Genomic DNA, 25,332 nt, shown 5'->3' on the forward strand with positions numbered 1-25,332 from the left:
GTAATCCATCTTGTATGCACATGTAGGTGAAGGTGTGTGTATGTATGTTTAAGTGTATGTGGTGGCATGACGCACATGGTGTGCAATATGAGATCAATTTCAAGCATTGAAGGAATGATTGCATGTGTATGTTGGCGCACATAAGTATGTATAACCAGGAGCTCAATATCAAGGGTCTTGATGGAGTGCCTCGAAGAAGTTTGCCACGTCGCATATTTTGCTGCCTTGGAAGGGGGTTGCACGATTGAATATGTGTATGTGAATATATTGCACCTTGTTCATGTGTGTGTGTGTGTGTGAGAGAGAGAGAGAGAGAGAGAGAGAGAGAGGGAGAGAGAGGAGCAATACTTGTGTATGTGAGCAATACCCCCAGTATTACTGTAATGCTAGAACTTGTGCCATCATGCACCTTTGTTTTCTAATGTTTCATATAGCTTAGCACACAAACTACGAGTCATTCAATGTAGCCTTACTTAATGTGGGATTCTTGAATCAGCAACAAAACTGTCTTTCAGGTCTACATACTTGGATGGCAATTCCATGTCTGTAGCAATGTTTATAAAGAGCTCTACAGATTCATGTGATGGTACTTTTACAAAAATATCCTTTAGGTTGGACATGGAAAAGGAAAGTACATACCCTGCATCTTGTGAAGTCCAAACTAAAACTTCCATAAGACATCATACAATTGCCCTTCTTAAACTCTTCTGCGAGTAATTTCCACCATGTACTATATACAAGAAGCTCTGACCTTGTTACAGAAAAAAATTCATGCATACATTGATCAATCTCCAAAGCTCCTCTATATGGATGTGTCCCACCATGGCTTGCCAAATTGGAGAGACACTGAGAAACCCCCCCCCCCCCTTGCAGGGTAAAAACCCCTTCCAAAAACAATGAACATTCCTCTACCTTTTCTCCCCTTCCTTTCGAAACCGAAAACAAAGGAGGCACAAAATGGATCAATGCCAATACAGTGAATCACTTCTTGTCGATCACACTCTATCGTCGTCATCCACCGAAGAATACCAACTGCCTCCTGCAATTTTCCCTGGAGATATTGTTCTGTGTGGGCTGGTCTCAGTATATCTTGCACCTTGCGACTTTACAAAGCGAACACTGCCCTCCGATGAAAAGCTGGTATCTGGACTACCCTTGCTCTTGCCAACTGGAGATGAAAAATTTCCATGTGCATAGGTGATCAAAAGTTTAACTACCCCTTGGTAACGGCGTCTAAATGTGGGCAATCGAGAAACTGACGTTGCTATTCCCTGGACCCTGTAATCAGCACCATTAGTTCATCTTTGACGAGGCAGAAAATCTGGAAATGCCTTTAAGCTAAGGCAACATGCATATGAAACAGCAACACGTTTTTTCTTTCACAAAAATACTAAACTACTTAGGCTAGTAAAATTGTTGAACCAGAAGCAAGACCAACCCGATGTTCGTGATTCACGTGACCCAAACCCAATAGCTTCAAGAAATCCTAGCAGTCTTCTCGTGTTCTTAATATTGGAGTCTCCTCTGTAAATGGGTCAAGGGTCCTCGATCAAGAACCCTGATTCCTGAATCCTAATACATATACCCCAATTCCCCACCACAGTATCTTAAATTTTCTTTGGTGACTGGCTCATGAAAACGGTCATACAGCACGCTGACTAGAGCTTTTTTAATAAAACAAAGCCAGATTTGTAGACTTAAAACTCGTTGCTTTTTCACTGGAAAGTGAAACCAAACAAAGAATAAACTCGTCTTGTGTTTAATTACTGGCGCAAGTCCACCGTGCATGAAATAAATTCTAATCAATAATAACAAAAATTGTGTCCTGTTCAAATTTTCTGCACAAAGAGAATCAGAAAGCACATAAACAAAATGCCTCCATGCACGAGCGCACACTCTTTCTTTTAAGAAAGCATAACTATTTTTATTACTGGTGGGAAGCCTCAAGGGGAGGAAAGCCCACAATGAGTATAATGCACAATAAGTAGGTCATAACTCATGTCAGAACAAGCTCACATGGCATGACCTACGCCGGACGGGAGGAGGAAGAGAACCTGCCAAGGCCCCAGGGACGCACCGAAAAGGAGGATCAAGAACTGAGTTCCCAGGCACGCAGCACGGCATTTCCGTCGTCATTTGCAGCAGACTTTTAGCCGCAAATCACGGGGAAACTATACGGAAGGGCTGACGTGGCATCTCTAGCACTGACCTGCTTTTTCTAGTGTCAATTATTTAAGGCATGATTTTTTGAGCTTTTGGGAGCACCAGTTTTTTAAACAATAGATTTTCGTGCTTTTGAACACTTGTAAAAGGAGGAGTTCAAGGACCTATAAATATGGACCTTGGTGAAGCTTCAAATCATTCAACTTTTGGACGAGTGCTCCTCATGACAACTGTGTTTGGAAAATAAGTAATAGAGAAATACCGCAAGGGGCGCCTGGTTGAGGGGCCGGTGCATCTGGGAGTTCAACTCCACCATTTGGTGTCTTGTCTCAAGTGTTCATGAAGTGTTCTTTCAGTTTAAATGCCTATACTATTACCAAATCTGTATCGATTGTCTAAAATTCCGTTCCATGATTTTTTGAGCTTTTGGGAGCACCAGTTTTTTAAACAATAGATTTTCGTGCTTTTGAACACTTGTAAAAGGAGGAGTTCAAGGACCTATAAATATGGACCTTGGTGAAGCTTCAAATCATTCAACTTTTGGACGAGTGCTCCTCATGACAACAGTGTTTGGAAAATAAGTAATAGGGAAATACCACAAGGGGCACCTAGTTGGGGGGCCGGTGCATCTGGGAGTTCAACTCCACCATTCGGTGTCTTGTCTCAAGTGTTCATGAAGTGTTCTTTCAGTTTAAATGCCTATACTGTTACCAAATTTGTATCGATTGTCTTAAATTCTGTTCCAATTGTTATTCCGTTAGCACGTGGTGCCCTTTCTGTTTTAGTGTATAAGAGCATTGGCTGTTGCGCTTATAGCCAAGCAAATGTCACGTGACACATCCAATTCTATGTGTCCGTGGACAACGACAAGGGTTCAGCCAGTCCAGTCACCAACCCTATGTGTCCATGGACAAGCTACAGCACAACAAGGGTTCAATCAGTCCAGTCAGTCTAGATTAGAAGTGTTCTAGCACTTTTGTGAGTCTGTTCGCAGACAGTGCATGCCCAGTCACTTAGTGTAGATGCATATCCTCTAGGTGCACACAGCATGATCATAAGCATTCCCATCAGAATCCTTCAGGGGAATTTTTTAGTGCATTTAGCCTATTTTCCCTATTTTTGACATTTTTCACTTGTTATTTTTAAGTGACTTTTGTTGGAAAGTAGGTAGGGCAAATTGAGTAAGTATATAAGAAAACCTAGACTAGCACTAATTGGCAGAAGAGGCAGCAGGAGCACTCGCTCAACAGGCAACTTCTCAACAGAACCCCAAGCCCTAGCGTTTTTGCTCCATAGCAACCACCGAGCGTTTTTGCTCCAGATCAGCCAGCGTTTTTGCTCTTGCAGATTCCTGGCGACAGAAGACTCAGCAAGAGACCTAGCGTTTTGCAGTTGCAGGCCATCCGGCGACAGCAGAGCCATTTTCAGCCCTAGCGTTTTTTATTTGCAGATCAGCCCCAGCGTTTTGCAGATTTACCGCGACGAAACATCAAGAACCATCAGCGTTTTCAGTTTTCAGCCCTTAGACACCGCAGATCAAGCCCCGAACCTCGCAGACCTCACCTTCCCGCAGCAGTTCCTCGCCATACGGTCAGTTTCCGCAAGGTTTACAGTTTCAGCCCGGAAAACGTAGATTTCAGCATCTGCGTTTTCAGCGCGTCGTCGTTGCATCGTCGTCATCGACATCGTCACCAACATAGAGTCAGAATCCAGCAGATAAAGATTTGCAGATTTCAGCCCTTAGCGATTTCAGTTTTCAGCCCGTCTCGTCGTCGTCCTCATCGTCGTCGACATTGTCGGCAAGTCCAAGCATTGTAGAGATTTGTGCAATCATAAGTAGACCGCTCTCGCCATAGAGAGTGGGGCCTTCGGAGGAGGGTTTGACAACATCTCCGGTGTCGTATTCTCTTCTCTCTCTATCTCTCAGTCTCATACACTTGCACGCACAGTGTCCATTCACTTTGTTTGTGATCATTGCACTCTCTCATTAAGAACGGAAGGCTCTACCTTCCGTAAGAACGAAAAGGAACCTTGAGCACAGTTCGGAGCACTCATCTTGAGCAAAGTTCAAACATTCATTCTGCTGCACCTTACAGCAAACGAGTATATATCTATATGTAGTATGTATGTATATATACATACATATGTGTGTGTGTGTGTGTGTATATAAATATGTATGTGTAAATATATATATATATGTATGTGTATATATATATATACATATGTATGTGTAAATACATACATACATATATTCAAACATTCATTCTGTTGCACCTTACAGCAAACGAGTATATATCTATATGTAGTATGTATGTATATATACATACATACATATGTGTGTGTGTGTGTGTGTGTGTGTGTGTGTGTATATAAATATGTATGTGTAAATATATATAAATATGTATGTGTAAATATATATATATATATGTGTAAATATATATATATGTGTGTGTGTGTGTGTGTGTGTGTGTGTGTGTGTGTGTTGCTGTTTTACTTAAATACATAAGCACAAAAGAACCACTCTTGTTGATCCTCTTGTTGTTTTCTTACAAATAACAGGTAACAAGATTGAGGAAGATGGACTCACAAAGACTTGAAAGTACGGAAAACTGAGATTCACTCCTATAAATACGAAGAGAACTATTTGTTTGATCATTGATTGAACACCTATTCTGAAATACTGTTCGGGTATTGTTTGAGCTTGTCTGAGTTTGTTTGGACCTATTTGAACCTTGTTTGGGTACTGTCTGAATTTGTTTGATATTGATGAAATTTGTTTGCATCTGCTTGGCTTCTGTATGAACATATTTGACTTGTTTGGAATTCATGAAATTTCCCGCCTTGGCTGAGGGTTTTTCCCACCTTGGCCGGATGGACCAGAAAAATGATCCTGCCTTAAGCACGTGCTTGGACAGCTGTTATCTCCTATACAATCAAGCAAGAGTCTTGATTTCATACATTTGAACCACTCTTGGCGGATGGACCTTATGTATTCATGTATATGAGAATTGTAACAGACTTGGACACTCCAAGTCAAGAATCTACCGCGAGAGCACCAAATAACCACTTCATAACAGTTCACAGTTCACAATTTATTCGACACTGGCCCGGCGGAGTTCCGTGCCTAGAGATATTGGGCCCAAAGACTGGCGCCCCTTTCGGTATTTCTTTTTGTATTAATCTAAGTTCAAAGTACAAGAGTGCGAGTAGGCGCTCACACTCAGACTCTGCGTCCAGATGCTTTGAGTTGTGAGAGACCTGCTCACATATTTAAAGGTACAAGGGTTGCTATAAGCAGAGCCCCAAAAGCTGAAATCAAAAGCTTCAAGTAAAAGCTTTGAAAATAAAGCAAAAGTTCTTCCTCTCTCTTTCTTTTAATAAATAAAGCAGAGAGGCTTTCTCTTTCTCTCTCTTGCTAAAATAAAGCAAAGAGGGTTCTCTCTCTCTTTCTCAACAATTTGCGTAGAAAAAAAACGCCAAAAAGCTGCCCAGCTTTCCGTAAATCACGCTGATGTTTGTACAACAAGCCACGTGTTAGCCCGCCATGTCAGCAAATCAGGGTTAGGGTTAGGATTAGGGTTAGGGCAGAAATAGGGTTTTTGATTTTAGGGTTAGGGTTTCAAGCAAAATTAGGATTTTTGGTTTTAGGGTTAGGGTTTCAATAGAATTAGGGTTTTTGGCAACCACGTCATCACTTTGTGACAAGAATGCATCTGTGAGTTGTGCATATGTGGGCATTTGCATTGGCATGCCATTGTATTGCATCTGTGAAGCATGATTTCTCAGAATCTCACTATAGTGCATCAAGAGTTTCGGCTTGGATGAGACTGTTGTTGAGATGGGACGCTAGTGATTATGCAGTTGGTGTAGCAATTTGTCAAGATGCACGTCCTCTTGTGTTTGAAAGCACGGAGCTTTCTGACGTTGAAATGCGTTATCCAATGTATGAGAAAGAGCTTATGTCGTGGTCCATGCTCTGAAGTGACAACATTGTTTGTATGGCTCTACCTTTGTTGCATAGACTAATCATCACTCTTCATGATATGCTCGTGATCAGGGCAATCTCAAAGGCCAAAAGGCTGGATGGGTTGAGCTTATGTAAGAGTTTGACTTTGGACCCCGAACAAGAAAGGATCCAACAATCAAGTTCTTGATACACTCATCCGGAATCCTGATGTTAATGCTTCATCCATGGCTGAAATCTTGACGGATTCCTATACCTCTCTTCATAAGCTATAAGGCCAACCAAGCTATCAACTACCCATGCTTGATTGTACTTCCCCACGAGTCCGCACGTTGTCTTCATATTCAAGCCTTGCCAGTCCTTAAAACGGGGGTGCCCCAGTATTGGGAGTTTTACCCTAAGACTGATGCTAGCAACTTGTCCACGTGGCTCAAGCGCAATGCGCACGTGACAATTAGAATTTTGTTATGCAAATGCTTGCTAGCTTAAGAGGTTGTTTTCGCTTTATCACTTTCTCTTTTTAATTCACGCTTGTGACACTCGACCTGAGCAACTACCAGACCATCATAATTTGCGACACATTGGCCAAACTCTATGGAGCAACGTTGGAGGAAGAGATGAGTTATTATATAGAGAGAAAGGGCCTTCTCTACCATCACCACATCTTCACTCTGCCTTGCCTAATTCATCACGCAAAGGTGCAAAATAAGTTGTGACAGGTTTTAGGGTTAGGGCTTTTGCATCGAGGTCATAGACTCAACTGATCATTGTGTTCGTTTGATCAGCCACACTCTCTCTCTAGAAAGGTGGTCCATTTGTCAAACCAGAATCCTTCGCGACCAGAATCCTCCCTAGATTCTAAATTTCCCTAGAGGCACTCATTTTCTCTTCCTAGAATTTGCTGATTTTCTCTCTCTAAATCTGAATTTCTGATTTTCTCTATACTGCAGACTTTCTCTCTCTAGAATTGGACAAAATTTTCTCTCTAAAAACAGAGTTTTTCTCTCTAGAGCTGATTTTCAGTAAAAATCACCTTTTACAGCTATTTTTAAATCTAAAACACTGGCGCCACAAGAATCTCGTATTTTTACAACAAAAACCCAGGCACGCCCCTAAATCTGCAAAATCAGGTGTTTTTTGGCTGGTGATGGCTAAAAAGGGAGCCTAGGGAGCCTCTCTCTCTCTCTCTCTCTCTCTCTCTCTCTCTCTCTCTCTCTCTCTCTCTCTCTCTCTCTCTCTCTCTCTCTCAGGTGCAATTGCAAGAGAACGCACAGGCGCAGCAGCAGGGGGGCGTGTAAGCAGCAGGTGCAATTGCAAGGGGCTCTCTCTCCCAGCTGACAGACTCGCGCAGGTGCAACTGCAAGAGAACGCACAGGCGCAGCAGCAGGGGGGCGTGTAGCGGCAGCAGGTACAACTGTAGGAGAGCACGCAGGCACAGCAGCAGGGGGGCGTGTAGGTGCAACAGCAGAAGGGCGAGCAGGTGCAACAGCAACAGCAAGTGCCTCAGCACACGAACCTTCATTTTGCTGCAGCGACCTGTTCTTTCACCAGTTTTCTACATTTGCTGCCCGCAGACCTGCAGGGATTTATTTGCAAGGAATTTGGAAACTGCAGAGCTCACAGAAATTGCAAATTGACACATACAGAAAGCAAACATATGCCATGTAGGCTGAATGGGGAAACATATGTATGCATAATGCGGTGCGTATAGGTTGCTCTCTCCTCTCTCTCAGAAAGTGAAACAAATAAGGCAAGACAAATGGCGGCGCACTACATGGTCACAAGCAAGAGGATGACAGCCATTGAAAAGGAGTTGAAAGAATGCAAAGCCCACATGGATGAGTGGAAGAAAGAGAAGAATTTAATTCTCGAATGGAAAAAGAGGGAGGAACAGGCGAGGGAACTAGAACGCAAGGAGTTCCGGGATGAAATTCAAGCTTAAAAAAGTAGCATCTCAGCCCTTCGGGAGGAACTAGACGAAACCAAAGAGGGAAGACGCCTTGAAGATGGGGAAATTCAGCCATCAATGATTGACGAGTTGAATAGTATACGAGCACAAGTCAAAGAAATAAAGGAGGAAGGAGAAATGAAGACCTCATGGGTGGAGGTTCTCTCCAAAACGCAAAAGAAAATGGAGGAGGCTGAAAAATGGATTGAAGTTGTCAAGAAGGGAAAGGGCAAGGAAATTCCGACTACACCCGACATCATCAACAAAACACTAGAAGAGGAACAACGAAGAAGGGTACGCGCTCTACACGTGAGAGTGACCGGCCTAAAAGATTCAGATAAGGTGGACCAAGAGGTGAAGAGCCTCATGTCCATGATGGGGGTGGAGAAGCCCTCGCACACACAAGCTTGGAGAGTGGGCAAGAAGAGTGAAGGTATTGGGGAGAGTTCAAAAGGACGGGCTCTCATTTTGCGCTTTCCCTCCATGGAAGAAAAGAAAGACTTTTTAAAGAAGAGGCCAACCCTCAAGAAAACAGGTATCTTTTTAGGAGATGATCTTACGCTCTCACAGCTTGCACATATGAGAGAGGTCATGCCAGAGATTATAGCAGCAAGGGAGAAGGGGAAGTTAGCTTTCTACAGAAATGGACGAGTAGTGATTACAAAGCACCGCTCTACATGACGGTGCGAGACCTATGGGACCACTCTCAGGATGGCAGTTTGGAACTGTAATGGTTCGTATAGACTTGATGTGGGGGCCTTTGAGGATAGCTTCAGAGACAGAGACATTGTTTTCTACTCAGAGACTCATCAGACTCCACGACAGTTGATGCCGCACATGTCAGGATACAGATGGGAGACAGCTTGTAGGACGTGCACCAGAACTGCGCATGGGACTAGAGGATCAGGAGGTGTAGCAGTTCTTTTCAGAGAGGAGCTCCAACCACTATTGCACATAGTTCAGAGAGATGATCAGGCCAGATACTTGTGGGTGAGGCTGAGGGCAGAGACTGGACGTTTCTTGTACATCGCCATATGCTATTTTCCTCCCAGCAATTCAGTATATGCTTCACCCAGAGAACAGTCTCCTTACTCTGTACTTGATGATGATATCTGGGAGTTCTCCAGAGATGGAGACATCATACTCCTGGGGGATTTCAATGCCCGTACAGGCAGAGCTCACAGACAGTCTTCTATGACACATCAGAGGAGATGCTTAGAGAGCTAGAGCCAGAGGAGTTGGGACTTGAGAGATGCTCACACGACAAAGAGCATACAGAGTATGGGAGATACCTGAGAGAGATGACGACTACTCACAGTTTAGCCATACTGAATGGCTTAACGACTTTCCCATTGTCTACAGGTTTTACTTGTTTTCCACATAGACATGGGTCCAGCACTGTAGACTATGTTCTGACACATCCGAGCTTTATCTCTCACATTCAGGATTTCACAGTGGGGCCCAGGCCAGTTGGGATAGCAGTAGATCATGCACTTTTAACATTATCAGTCTCCTTTGAGTACAATACATCTCAGGCCTCACGGGGTGGTGGACATACACGCTATACTTTTACACCAGAGACTGACTCAGTATATGTAGAGGAGATACGTAGGCTTTTATGCACATCAGAGCCAGTATACACAGTGGAGGAGATCACATCTATGCTGACAGTGACATTACATGGGGCAGCGACAGAGGCATATCCGCACACTCAGCCTGGGCAGAGACGTCGTTCTGGGCACATGCCTCAGAACAACTGGTATGATGAGGAGTGTCGACAGAGGAGAGCTCAGATACAGCGGGACCTTACATTGGGAGTGATCACCTATAGACAGTCTCGCATTGCTACACGACGACTTGTGCGACGGAAGAAGCGAGCTTTCTTGGTCCAGATGGAGCAAGATTTATATCAGCTCTTCCTTAGTAGAGATTCAGGAGAGGCTTGGCGTCTATTCCATGAAAAGTCTCCCCCACCAGTGATTACTTCTACAGAGATATGGGGGCAGTATGCAACATCTTTATACACTATACCTGGACAACCACCATTACCAGACCCACCACAGCCATGTCCGGCTACAAGCACCTTCTTTACCGCTGAGATGGTAAAGGAGGCCATTGACAGGATCAAGACCAGAAGGGCACAGGATCATGAGGGTTTGGTAGTAGAGCACATTATACATGCTGGGGATTTGTTGGCAGAGATGCTTGCACGGCTATTCAACCGTGTCATGTGTGAGGGTCTCCCTGAGTCTTGGAGATTATCTACTATTGTACCTATCTTCAAGACAGGTGACCCCACAGTGCCGGGGAATTACCGTACTATCATGGTAGGACACACATTGGCACGGTTATATGCATCCATCCTCGAGCATAGGCTGAGCAGTTGGGCAGAGATTATGGGCATACGAGCACCTGGGCAGGCTGGTTTCGGAAGGGGTTTCTCCACACTAGATCATGTCTTTACACTCAGGGCTATCATTGAGGAGGGTCGAGCACATGGTAGACGGATATACTGCAGCTTTGTGAATTTTCGCAAAGCCTTTGACACAGTGCCGAGGGCCAGATTGATGCACCGGCTTATGGAATTGGGGGTACCCACAGAGCTGATGTGGGGGATCATGGCATTGTACAGATCAGTGATGGGTCATGTACGCACATCAGAGGGGATATCCGACATAGTTCACTCCACCATCGGAGTGAAACAGGGATGCCCACTGTCCTCTACTTTATTTGGTATGTATGTTGATGGGGTCTCTGATTATATTGACAGAGGAGGAGATAGAGGTGCACAGCTTGCAGGGACATGGATCCCTCTTTTATTGTATGCTGACGATATCGTGTTGATATCAGAATCGCCAGAGGGTATGCAGAGACATTTGGACGCATTGCATAGTTTTGCATAGGATAGTGGATTGTCTGTCAACCTTGGTAAAACCAAGGTCATGGTATTTAATACCACGCCACAGTGGGTTAGGAGATCAGCACCTACTTTCACATATGGACAGGACAGTATGGAGTACACTGATGCATACACATATCTTGGGGTGGTCTTTAGTGGACCGAGGTTCACACTGAAAGTGGCAGCAGACACTAGATTGACTCGTGCCTATGCAGCCCTAGGTGGTTTAGAGAGGATTTGTTCGCAAGTTCAGTTCCAGGAACCTCGAACAAAGCTCTGGCTTTTCGATACTTTGGTCGCTTCAGTTATGCACTACGCGGTTCAGGTTTGGGGCCTGTCTATTGACAGTGCTGGATGGACTAATATGGAGAGACCCCTGATATCTATGATTTCTAGACTGATTAGAGCCAAGGCCTCAGTCCCACATGACATCATACGAGCGGAGCTGGCTGCCCCACCTATGGAGGTTGAGGCACTCACCAGATCAGTATCATTTGTACACAGCTTATGGGACACCACCAGGGACAGGTATGCCAAGCTTGCTCTCGAGTCATTTAGACAGCTGGCATTACAGGGAGATACATCACGTTGCTATGCACAGATGAGCTCATGGTTTCAGAGGCATGGTTTCAGCATGGACAGGCTGCCCCCTTTCCAGTATTCTCTTGATGCACCATCCTTGGCTCTTACACGGATGGAGACTACTAGACTCATTCGGCAGGATCTTATCCAGCTTGATAGCAAGAGGACATGGATAGAACCATCACGGGAGTTGGGTACGAAGAGGGTTTTCTATAGAGAACATCTTCTTCAACTCACGACAGACGGATTTGTCACACGGCCCAGTTACATGGACACACATCTATCTCATAGGTTACGATGTGCTATTGGCCAGATTCACACATCTTCACACCAGCTTGGGATTGAGACAGGTAGATTCAGAGGCATACCAGCAGACAGTAGGATATGTCCGTTATGCCATGCAGAACCAGAGACAGAGTTTCACTACATATGTCGCTGCACAATCTACTATGAGATACGGGGACGCTTTCATTGTCTATTCAGAGATGGTTTTGACTCGTTAGACAGAGTCATGAGATATCAGGATCAAAGATGTCTCGGATTATTCCTACTTGAGATTCAGAGACATAGAGACGCTCTATTGAATGGGCAAAGACAGAGACAGTCCCAGAGACGCATCTCAGATTTCTTCAGTCTGAGTACCACAGAGTCAGAGGGGACACCACCACCAGAGAGCTCGGTTCCCACCCATACACACATCAGCGGTACTCTCATTGATCGAGCTATAGAGTTAGGGAGATCGAGACGACCGCGACTGAGGAGGGGGGCCACGCAGCACCGGCGGAGATTGCGGCAGAGGATCCACAGGATTCTAGCACGACACCCAGAATGTCGATCGGGATAGGCTTCATGCTACTGCTATATTGTATCATGGTGACACTTATCCCCACTCTGTACCTTTATGGCATGATACCATTGCTCAGCCTACCAGCCACCCATAGGAGTCCGTAGCACTCCTATCATTTCTTTGTTTGTAGTTTTCTTGTTTGTACCCAGACTTGGTACTAGACTCATCATTGTAATCAGTTGGTCTCATAGGTCATTTTGGCCTCTTGTAGACGTTAATATATCATTTCATTTCATTTCTCTAGCGCCCTGGCTTCTGGCTGATGCTGGCTATTATTGTTGCGCAAGGTTGACACGTACGGTCACGTACAACGGGTACACGTACGAAGACGTGCAGTACTAATCGAACTAAAAGAATTAAGGCGTACATTGACGTAACGTACAATGCAGAAAAAAATCCATACCTCTTACACATTACAAGAGAGACTAAACCAAGAAGTTTTCAAACTCAAAAGTTAGAACATGATAGATCATATGAGTCGTGACATAGACCTTAGTACTTAGTACTAAGTACTTGCAACTTAAGTCTTACAAGTTAGAACATGAAAGATTTGTCCATGGACATTGGAAACGGCAATGTTCGAAACAAGAAGAATCGTGATCTCCAAAGTGGTGCCGGCCATAGTAGATCCGCCACCCGAGCCTCGCCGCGCATAGGTCATGGTTCTTTGAGCCAATGCAACCATTGGGCTCTTGGTCAAATGCTATCGAAATTGCGAAACGATTGCACCCACCAAAAGGGGGAAAGGGGGGGGGGGGGGGGGGGGGGGGGGGGGGGGGGGGGGGGGGGGGGGGGGGGGGGGGGGGGGGGGGGGGGGGGGGGGGGGGGGGGGGGGGGAACAAAAAAAAAAATGAACGAGTCATGTACGAAGTCGTACGGTGCGGTACGGAACATACGAATCGTCCCGTACGCCGCACGAGGACAACCCTGCTGCCCCGAGGAGGAGGCAAAAGAAGCGCCCCCCCCCCCCCCCCCCCCCCCCCCCCCCCCCCCCCCCCCCCCCACCACCACCAAAAAAAAGCCCCTTCACTTCCACACAAAGGACAGAACAAAGCTAAAAAGCATGACAAAAAGCAAAAGAAAGGCGCTGACTTCCTGGGTTATTCGGGTCGTCAGTCTGAAGGAGTACCCAGTTCTTCTTCTTCTTCTTCTTCTTCTTCTTCTTCTGACAGTTCTTCTAGCTCTTCTGACTCGAACGAAGAAGACAGAAAAGGCAAAAAGCGAAGCAAAAAGCAAAGCTTCGGAAAGGGCAAGAAAAAGGCAAAGAAGTCTAAATCTCGCCCCGTGGTTGACAGTTCTACAGAGGACTCGCCTTCAGATAGTTCGGACTCTGACGACAACAACTTTAACGCAAAGAAGAAGAATTTTTATAAAGCCAACCAGTATGACTTTCTAGAAGACAAAAGCAAGAAAGTCCAAGAGTTTAAGGAAGGTGGACAGTCAATTAAATTTGACATGTTTTCTGGTTATAGACATGCTTCGAAGGCTTTGTCTTTTATACAGCAATTCGAGCACTCTAAGATTCGAAGAGCTACCTCTTACTTTAAGGGGAATGCTCGGACAGTGCCACTTAAATGGCTGAAATTCAAAAGGCTTTTTATTTCTTCATGGCTCACTCGAGAGTATGAACGCGATATACGAACTGCTTGGAACCATCTTCGGATGACCAAGAAGGATACAGTGGACGCTTATTGCGAGAGATTCTAAAGCTCTTTTCTACCCGCCTCTTCATTCAAGAAGACCTCGTTCAAGGACCAGATTGAGCGGTTTACCATGGGTCTACCTAAAGAGATCCGAGATCACCGCTTGGAACAAAAGATAGCTTCCATTCAGGAGTTGATGAGTCATGCGAAACGGGGTTTTGCCATTCACTCTGGTAGTCCGACCTACCCCACAGATGAGATCATGACGCAAAGAGCCGAACAAACTTCGAAAAATGAAAGTAGAAAGAGAAAGAGCAACCCAGAACAGAAAGACAAGGATGCACGACCCAAGCTTACTCCTCAAGAGAGGGCTCGCTTCATATAGGAGGGGGAGTACTTTGGATGCGGGGAAACTCGGCATATCTCCGCGAAGTGCCCTAATAGGGCACAGAAAGAACAGAACGACAAGGACGACGAAAGGCCTGAGAGTTCAAGAGCAGCTGAGGACCGTGGAAGAAAAGACAAGATGAAAACAGGATTGGTTCCAGATTGCGTGGGTACTGATCCCAGCACGATGGACGAGAGTACAGAACTTTGCCGAGCTTGGGGCAAAGTGAAAGACCAAGAAGCCCTGATCTTCTTTGATGGAGGAGCCAAGGTCAACTTCATTTCACCGGAATTGGAGGCACGGCTCGAGATCACTCCCGATCGGATGGGACCACTTGCAGAGGTAGTTCTAGCGGCACCCGGCAAGGACGTAGCCATTACACCTATCATTCGCAAACTTCAGTTGCATTGTCAGGGGTATTTGAGGCATGAGGACTTTTACATAATGCCTTTGGAAGGTTGTGATGTTCTCTTGGGAATTCCCCGGTACCACAAGAACAACCCCGTGGTCGACTATCGGACGAAGAAAGCGACATTGACCACAGAGAAGGGTAGAACCATTGTACTCGATGAAAAACTTAAGGACAAGTCTGTCCCGATTGTATTAGCTTTGAAATCCAATCTGTTTGTTTACTCATTCTTTTTGAAAGAGTTGAGTAATGAGGATAGGACAAGTATGTATGAACTTGATAAAGAACGCCAAGATTTTCTCCACGCTCATGCCGATTGCTTCTCAGAGGGCCTGGCAGGCGAGTTACCACCCACTCGTCCTGAAGATCATACCATTGACCGTACTGCTCTCCTGTGTTGTTGGTTTTAAAGAAAGACGGATCTTGGAGAATGTGCATCGATTATAGAGCTCTCAACAAAATCATCATCAAGAACTGATTTCCGATTCCTAGAATCGATGATATACTTGATCGACTTCAGGGATCCTCGTGCTTTAGCAAGATCGACTTGAAAAGTGGATATCATCGGATTCGAATCGCACGGAGACGTCTACAAGACAGCCTTTCGAACGACTTTTGGGTAATTTGAGTTTTTGGTGATGCTTTTTGGCCGAACTAATGCTCCTACGACATTTGACTGAATGATGGACAGGATTTTTCGAGAGTACAGACTATTTGTTGGCACTTTCTTTGACGACATCATTGTTTTCTCCAAGGATGAGGCAGAACATAGAGAACATCTGCTTCAGGTCTTTCAGGCATTACAAGATCACAAGTTAGTGATTAATGCAAAGAAAAGTGAATTTTTCCTACCAGAGATAAACTGTTTGGAACACATTGTGTCAACAGCCGGAGTGCAGATGGATCCAGCCAAGATAGAGACTACCGTGATTGGCCCGATTTGAAGAATGTCCATGAAGTTAGAAGCTTCTTGCAATTGTGTTCGTACTACGGGCGGTTCATTAGAAAGTTTGCAGAGGTTGCTTCCCTTTTGTATATCTTGACATAGAAAGAAGTCGCTTTCTCGTGGGGACCCACAGAGGTGACTGCCTTTTAGACATTGAAAGAGAAATTGACTACAGGACCAGTTTTGACTTTGCCGGACTTGCAGAAGTCATTTGAAGTATATTGTGATGCTTGTGGTCGTAGTCTGGGTGCGGTCTTAATGCAAGAAGGCCATGGCATTGCTTACGAGAGCCGATTGTTCTCAAGGCCGGAATTGATAGCACAGATTTATAAGAGAGAGCTTTTGGCGATTATCCATGCTCTTACTCACTGGCGGCACTACCTACTCGGAGCGGATTTTACTGTCTTTACAGACCATCAGAGTTTGCGCTACTTCTTGTCACAGAAGCAACTATCGGAAAAGCAGATGCGGTGGGCGAACATCTTGTCACAGTTTCACTTCCAAATTGTCCATGTGCAGGGACAGAAGAATTTGTTGGCAGATGCTTTGTCTTGGAAGCCGTTGCTTCTAGCTATTTCCGCGATACATCATAGGAGCTCTGAGGATATGCTCGATTAGTATGCCACAGATACAGATTTTGCAGACATTTTCACACGGATACAGGCTGGGGAGATAGTAGCCGGATATTCCATTCGGGATGGCTACATGATGAGGAAAACCATGTTGTGCGTTACGCAGCTATTGAGGAAAAAGGTTATGACCGAATGCCACTATCCACCTTTTACGGGTCACTGCGGCATTGCTATCACCTTGAAGGGGTAGAGAAATACTTCTTTTGGCCGAGACTCAAGAAGGATGTGGACGAGTTTGTGCGCAGTTGCTTGGTATGCCAAAAGGTCAAGTTTGACAAGCATAAAGCACACAGATTGTTACAACGTTTGCCCATACCGACCCGCCTTTGGGAAAGTATTGCAATGGATTTCATTTTTCATCTCCCGAGAACACAGAGTGGTCACGATGGTATCTGGACTGTTATTGACAGATTTAGCAAGCAGGCTCATTTCATTCCAGTAAAGAAAACAATCAAACCAAATCACTAAGCGAGACTTTTTGTGGCCCAGATTTTCAGATTACATGGCATGCCTGAGACGATTGTCTCCAACAGGGACCCCAGATTTACGAGTTTGTTTTGGAAGGCAATTTGGGAGAACAATGGCACGCGGTTGCAGTTCTCGTCATCGTTCCACCCGCAGACTGACGGGCAATCTGAGATTGCCAATTCAGTGGTTTTAGATTTATTGAAGTCTTATATCTCGGATCAAAAGACTCAATGGGAAAAGTATCTACCCTTGGTGGAATTTGCCTACAATAACACGATACATACTTCGACAGGGAAGGCGCCATTTGAGATTGTTGAAGGTGCTGCGAAGGTTCCACCCTTCCTAAGCACGAAAGATAAGATTTTTGAAGCGGATGAGTATACGCGCGACTTAGACACGGCTTTTGCCAAGGTCCGCGAGGCTTTGCAGAAATCTCAAGAACGACAGAAAAAGGCAGCGGATCGCCATCGTCGCGATTTGAAATTGAAGCAGGATGATTGGTCCACTTACGTTTTGAGAAGGCACGCCTAAGAAAGAAGAAGGGAAAGGAGAGGCTTTTTCCAAAGCTTAGTACACGATACTACGGACCTTTCCAGATCTCCGAAAAGATCAATTAATGTCTCCTTCCAATTGAAAGTGCCTAACACTTGGAGGATTCACAATGCATTCCATGTGAGTCTCTTGAAATCTTTTAAAGGTGATGTGCCTGATGATGGGGAGCCCGATGAGCAACCCGAAGTGGAAGAAAACGAGGAGATCCTTGTTCTTGAACAGATTTTGGCACATAAGGACACAAAGAATAAAGGTAAAGTCCGAAGGCAGTTCTTGGTTAAATTCAAGAAACTATCCTGCATTGGATGCGAAGTGGATGGAGGAGGAGGACCTAGCAGATACTCCTCAGATTGTGAAACTTTACTTGGATGCTTTTGGTTTAGCATAGTCTATTCCAAATGGAACCCCGAATTCAGCTTGGGCGGAGATCTGGTGCAATGGGTATGCATGAGGGGAGTTACTCCGCTTCTTTGTCAACAGATGCCTTGATTTTGGAATACTAGAGTCACTGATGTCTCTTTGAGCTTCAGGGATATTGAGAGCTGACAATATTCTGTTGTATGACTTTATGAAATGGAATCCCAGATTAATATGAAACTGATTTGTTCTTGACTTGTGTAAGGGCAGGAATTGATAGACGAAATGATTGCAGCATTTTGGTCTGAATGATCTCGAATAGACATGGTGCAATCGGGGTTAGTCAATCGGGCATCTATGCGGTCCTGTGTGGATCTAGATGCGATTGCTAATTGCATTGCCGATAAATCATGGTCTAAGATCCGAATGAATGTTAAATGTGATTTGTCATGTGATGTCCTGTGATGTCAAGTGATGTCCTGCAATGTCGTGTGATGTGACTAGATGTGCGTTCCTAGTGCGTCGGTACTAACAATCAGTGCCTACTAAGACAGTTTATGGCCTCTATTTGTTTTGCAGGCGTAATCGAGGGCGATTACAATGCTTTCAAGAGGGGGGTATGTCACAACCCAGTGACGTGGCATGGTGGACACAGTACACACACACACACACACTACCCCTAGGGCTGAAAACAGGCCCGTAGTTAAATTCCTTGCAGAGAAATGCTGACGTGGCAGCCTCTGCATTTTGCGGCGTAATTCACGGGCAATGTACGATTGATCACGTGGTAGTAGATTTTTACGGTAGCTTTTAGGGGCCAGCTTTATTGTACGCTGGGGGCTTTTTGGGGAATTGTTTTATTCTCCACTTAGCTTGAGAGAGAGCTCTTTTGCTTTATTTTTAAAAGCTTTTGATTCACCAGCTTTTGGGCTCTGCTTTTAGCATCCCTTGTAATCTTTAAATATGTGCGCAGGGCCTCACAACTCAAAGGCATCTGGACGCAGAGTCTGAGAGTGAGCGCCTACCTGCACTCTTGTACTTCGAACACAGATTAATACAAAAAGAAATACCGAAAGGGGCGCCAATCTTTGGGACCAATATCTCTAGGCACGGAACTCTGTCGAGCCAGTGTCGAATTAATTGTGAACTGTGAACTGTTTTGAAGTGATTATTTGTGTTGTCGCAGTAGATTCTTGACTTGGAGTGTCCAAGTCTGTTACAGTGTCTTTTGTCACATCACTCGCCAAAAGTGATTACAGAGGCACCTACATTGCTACTTTGTGGATTTCCACGGATCCTTTGACATAGTCTTACTCCCTATGCCACTAGAGATGATTTGGGGGATATACTCTCTGTGCGAGCAGGTGACAAGTCAAGTGCGCTTCCCAAGAGGCACCTCAAAGCCCATTGCTAGCACTATAGATGTGAAGCAAGGCTATCCACTCTCACTTCCTCTATTTTGCCTCTACATCTACGAGATATTGTGACAAGTTTTAGGGTTAGGGTTTCTACGTCAAGGTCATAGACACATCGGTCCAATTCGTTTGTTTTGCCTGCCTCAGATTCACTCTCCCTAGAAAGGTGGTCCATGCCAATCTCTTGGTCAAAGCCAGAATCCTCTGAGCTTGAACAGTTCTCTCTATGTGGCATTGCATCACTAGAGCATTTGAGTGACCTTCGGGTCTAGGACTAACTCGGCTGTGTTTTGCAGATTCCGGCCGAGGGCCCTAAAACCTAGAGAAAGAAGAGGTATCAACTTATGGGTGTTCAACAAGGGGCCCAAGTTATTGAAGTAAAAAGAAACTGACACACTCCCAACTTATGAAGTTTTGCCAAGGGGCCAAGTTTAATTAAAAAAAGGGCACACACAATGCGTAATAAGGCGATGACCTGGCAAACAGTAGGGATCTTCTGCAATTTCTACTACAGTGATGACGTGGCAAACTACGGCATCTTCCGGGATTTATGTTGACATGCCACGTGGCAGATAATACGGATTTCTGCGAATCCTACTGGCTAGGCTGTTGGCAGTTTTGTTTAAGTTTTGGGGGGTCACTGCTTTTGGATAGGATGCTTTTAGAAGTGATGATTTTGGGGGCTTTGCTTTTAGCAACCCATGTACTCTTTATAAGTGCCCCTAGGGCTATTCTTTCAGGCATATGGATGCAGACCTGGAAGATTTGGACCCAACAAGAGTTGTACCTTTGCAAGTCAATAATAAAGAATATCGAAAGGGGTGCCAGCCAATGCATTTTGGCTCGAAACTCCGTTAGGTCGTGTCCTCTTCTCTATCTTTTATTCAAGTGTTTAAAGGTTAAAGTGTGAAGTTTGAAGTTATCTCTTTGTTTCCGTCCGAACAATCGTCGGAAGTGATTACAAATATCACAGTACGTTCTTCGAGCAAGAGACGCAAGCGTGGATCTAAGAGGTACTCATAATCATATATGTAGTATGATAATGATATTGTCTTCGTCTATGAGCAAGGACTATTGCTCCGTTTGCAAGCCTTGGATGAGTTTTGCACCAAGGGAGGACTCACAGTGACCCTTGGGAAAACCAAGAATCTAATTTTTCATACGTCCATACAGATCAAGAAAAGAGCCCTATTCACACTAGCCAGAGCCTGAGTCGAGGGGGTAAATATACCTTGGGATTACTTTCACAACTATCACAAGCCTCTATAGAGAGGAAACTCCATTGCTCGTGTCATCTATAAGTGCGAGTGTGATCTTTCCAGTTCTTTTCACGTCCTACAACTGTAGTTTTACGTGTTTTGGTGAGTCATTGTTCGGTGGGTCAAATGATATGCCCTAACTAAGCATTACTTAATGCTACTACTCCTCAAGCCATTCCTTTAGTAACTTGTTTAATTGTCAAAAAATCTAGTTGAGGATTGAGTTCCTCTCATTATGTGAGAGGCGTATGAATGGTCAGTCTAGATCGTATTGAAATGGTGAGAGCCCCTGTATATCTAGACCATGTGTGTTGAACCAGTGTATCATTTGTGCATACCGTGATCCACTCTACAAAAATAGAAAAACACAAACAATTATTCACTTGAAAATGCTTTTAGAGAAGGCATAGTCAAAAATGTTAAAGAAGCTTACTTGGATGCAACTTTAAATTCATTGCTTGTCCAAACATGAAGAAGAATGTTATCACCTTTATTGTGCACAGCTTGGACAACAACTATGATATCCCTGCTCATGTCATCAATGCCCAAGAGTAGGTGTTGGGTCTCAAGTCAAGCGCCCCCCAAGACAATTCTATATTTATTTATTATCAAGAATTTGAACACCTTGCGCCACCACTCGCTCATTAAATTGAGTATACAATGGCTCTATTGCCATTTAAAGGCACCCCTTGCCCTTCAAAAGGAACTCCGAAAACCACTTCTAATGATAAGTATCACAACATCAACTGGTTCCAAGCAGAGAAAATCTTTAATTCAAAAGCATCAGTGAGATAATTTTTGGCAAAAGCAAATTTAAACTATGTCCAAGCCTTTGGAGAGTAAGGTTAAGCTATAAGGGCACTCCACCACTTCTTTGAGAAAACCAGCAACTATGGAAAGTTTAGACTCTTCCACGAAATTGCCGTTATTAAAGACAACATTAAACTATTGGATAAATTGTAAAGCGTTTGGTCAGTCTTGAATACCTCAAAAAGTATCAAACTTGACCATGGAACCGCCGCCTTTAAATGGTTTAGGGTCACAATACATTGGATAGGGTACGGACATGGGAGGATAAAAGGATGCAAGTGGTGGTGACAAAGTAGAAGAACTATAGAGGTTGAAGAAAGAGACAGAATAGGGTTCTCATTAGCCATGGTGTAAAAAACTCCCATCCAAGTGGACTATGGAGGACAAGCAATAGAAGTTAAACTGGAGTAAGAAAAATCGGCATTCAGTAGAAGGGCACATGAGAAGGTAGAGATCCCATAGATGTCCGAATAGAGGAAACACGGGGATCGATTGGAGCAACTGAAAGCCAGGGTTGAGAAATAGGTGTCGACCGAGGTAAAGTAGTTCCCACAATCTCATAAAGATCTCGATGATCTTCTCCTTCTACATAAGGTGCTTATTACTCCAAAGTAATAGCCGCATGCAATTTTTAAACAAGGTCCACCAAATATTCAGCATCAAAAGCAATTGTCCCGGGAGCCTTTGAAACTAGAGGATTTTATTAAGCAGGAGTCGTCAATGAGGTTCCATTTGTTGCTTCTCCTGAAGTCGAGGGTTGATTTGGATTGCCTCCGTCCAATAGGATCGCCCTCTTGTGACAACAAGAAGAAGATTGAGCTCTAATCCCACTGCAATGACCCAATGCATGGAAGACTCACCAAAACACGTAAAACTACAACTGTAAGACTTGAAAAGAACTGGAAAGATCACACTTGCACTTCGTAGACAACACAAGAGTGGCCCTCTAGTCATGCGCTTTTGGCAGTATTTCTTATTATCAAAAAAATTTACTTGTCCTACCACACACTCATAGATTGAGTTTAAAATGGCTCTATGGCCTCTTAATTGACGATACCCTTGCCCTTCAAAAGCAACTCTGAAAATCACTTCTTAAAAACAATTCTAAACGCGTCAACTCTCAAAGGCATCAAGCGTCAATTGTGTGATAAAACTGGTGTCCCAAGAAGCTCCCCCGAAATCTGCAAAGGGACATGCCTCTTCACCAACAGCGACGTCTTTTGACAGTTGTCTACATACCTTCCCCAATCGAGTGTGCCTCTTCATCAATTATTTGCGGCTGTTCACTCATTGATGTAGTCTACTGGTCTAAGGACATGTTTATTAATCATCTTTGTCTCCTTCATGAGGAGCCTATTGTCACATTGTTCAATGAATCAGTCTACTAGTCAATCTCAATTCTATGAGTTCATCAATTGGTTGTGGCTACTCGCTCAGTGATGTGGTCTATTGGTCTAAGAACGTCTATTAATGATACGGTGTGTTTCTTGAGATGTACATCTTCATCTTGTATATAAGGAGCTTATTGTCACATTCTTCAATCAATCAATCTATTAGTTTATCTCACAATGTTCAAATAATCTATCATTTTATCTCAGTTTGAGTATCTAGATCTTAGTTTTCAAGTCATAAAGAGCTAATCACACATAAAATTTATCTATACCCTCACATACATGGCAATGGCATGTAGGAGCAGATAGGGGGGTACTCATTAGTAATACTACAAGTCAACTTCATTGACCGAGTCTACTTACTAGATTGATGGCGCACTTATCTTGCCAACTCACTCCATAGCGATTCCAAATGGAACATAAAATACAGTTCTAGTTCGTGTTGGATTCCAGTTTGTTTTTGTAACCATATCATTTTTAAGTAGCAAAACATTTGATTGTCTCTATCAGAAGGTTTAAAAAATAAATTGCTCCATCTTGGACCACACCCGAGTATGTTCTGGGGCAATCACAGTGCTAAGATATCATAGCCTGCAAGCTGAAAAAGTTCTTAAACAGATGGTTGGATAAATACCTTCTACTCCATGCCAGCAACTCGCCTTTCCTCACCTCATCCTCGGGAAGTAAGCTTGTTGCTTGCCACTCATTCCATCGACTCACATCACCACATGTAAGTACATATTTCAATAGATAGAGCTCCTCGTTTTCTTTCAGGTTGGCTACTCGAATTTGTTCTTTTAAAACTAAAAGTGGCTCAAAAAACCAGTCAAACACTCGCTCTTGAGGCCGATTATCCATGGTAACCTCATAGCCATCAACTGTATAAAACAGAAACATGGATTCAACATTTTACAAAGAGATCCGTATAATACTTTCTATAGAAGAAAGGCATGCCCCATACTCATCAATGCATTAAGCAACAAATTCAATAGCAAACATTTAAAGGGGTAAAAGAGCTGCAAACAAGCAATGCCAACCTTGTAAAAAATCAGATAAGCTTTCAGCCATCTATAGAAGAAACACGTAATCGTCAAGGAGTGAAAGCCTAAGGCCCCGCTAGTATTTTCAGCAAGTTCTCTACTTCCACATTTTCACACTGAGGACACTGATTGAGCAGGTGCCAGGCACCAAGAGAGAGAAGGAGACTACACAATTAAATTGTGGATTTCCGCAAAGCTTTTGTACCATGTTTGGTTGATTCTGAAATGCGTGGAGTCTCTGAAATGAACTATCTTGAGATATGGCTTCACCATCACTACAGTGTAAGAACAGGTTGGCAAAGTGTAAGATGTCCTTGGGATGGTCATAGGATCTCGGTCATGTGCTTGTGTGTATGTTTATCTGTGCGTAGTCACACAAAAACGCGTTGCACCCCCTAAACAGGAAACAAAACACCAAACGCTCGAAATGTTTCAAAACAAACATGAAAAAAAGGGATGAAACATGTTTCTCAGGTGAAAATATTTCAGGTCTAATTTTGTAGCCTCAGAATCAGCCATGAAGCAGTGCAAAGTATATCACCACTCATGAGAGCTTCTTCTCATGCATCTAAAAGTAGTTATTGCACGTTTCCCAAAATTCTCCAATTCCCAATTGGCTCAATTTCCTCAATCCCCTTGATCCCCCATTCTCTCAATTTCCCCCAATGCAAATTTTCCCTATCATCAATTTCCAACTCCCAATTCTCTTCACTACCAATTTTTCCCAAATCAAAATTTCCCTAATTCTCAATTCTCTGAATTTCCCAATTCAAAATTGTCAAATTCCAATTCTCCCAATAACCAATTCCTGATTCCCAACCCTCCCAATTTCCCCTTCCCCAGAATTCCACCAACTCCCAACTCACACAATTTCTCCCATTCCCAATTCTCTAAATTTCTCCCAATTCCCCTCATTCCCAATTCTGTTTCTCGATTTCCCCCCCCAAATGCCTTGATTCTCAATCCTCTTTACTTTCCCAAATTTTGCACGTTTCAATGTACTAACTTCATAACTTGAAAGTCGCAAGCTATTGAAAAAAACAACCATAATGTGTCTTAAAGCTAACTTCTAAGTTTGCCACCATGTATATAAGATGCTCTCTACATATTATGTTTTCTATAACTTCTTGAAACCTATTGTTCCTTTTTTTTTTTTTGCTTGGCATTTTTTATAAAACACGAAACATTTCTAGTAACTATGGGTCACCATGACTACTACTTCCATCTGTAGATGAAACAATGATCTAGGTACATTTTTCATACGCTTTGAACTAAGATAGGTGGGGAGCGATGTCAAATGCAGAAGTTCAAAAGGACAAAAGCATAATTGTTTTCTGCAAACTAGATGGAGGAGCCTTCAACGTAAAGAGCCCATAATCCCCTTGCCGTAGATGGTCATCTGCGTGCATCTATAGTTCTAGACTAGATGAGATGACCAGTGTTCAATGTGAACTGAGTGACTGATTTGTGGGATACATGCTTGTCTTGTGGAGATGGTCATAGGCATGTCTCTATTAAATGTGAGAAAAGATTTGAATCCGATACTGACATCCGTGAACAGATCAGCACGTTCTGGATGTGATTGCTAAATAAGCTACAATATTCATAATTTATAATGT

General features: G+C 43.8%; 1 protein-coding gene across 1 annotated transcript in view; it reads right to left on the reverse strand.

The window, feature by feature from the left end:
* Positions 1-464: 464 nt before the first annotated feature.
* LOC147432304 (putative membrane protein At3g27390) overlaps positions 465-25,332 on the reverse strand; it is a 119,256-nt gene continuing 94,388 nt past the window's right edge. Inside the window, exons 9-10 of the mRNA XM_086492269.1 lie at positions 23,308-23,551; positions 465-1,278 (exon numbers count right to left, since the gene is read on the reverse strand). Coding sequence (XP_086348395.1) covers positions 996-1,278; positions 23,308-23,551 — 527 coding nt within the window. The 3' untranslated portion in view covers positions 465-995. The remainder of the gene's footprint in view (positions 1,279-23,307; positions 23,552-25,332) is intronic.

Source organism: Adiantum capillus-veneris, chromosome 20 (genome assembly GCF_014529385.1).
Source record: "Adiantum capillus-veneris isolate H3 chromosome 20, ASM1452938v2, whole genome shotgun sequence".
Lineage (NCBI taxonomy): Eukaryota > Viridiplantae > Streptophyta > Polypodiopsida > Polypodiales > Pteridaceae > Adiantum > Adiantum capillus-veneris.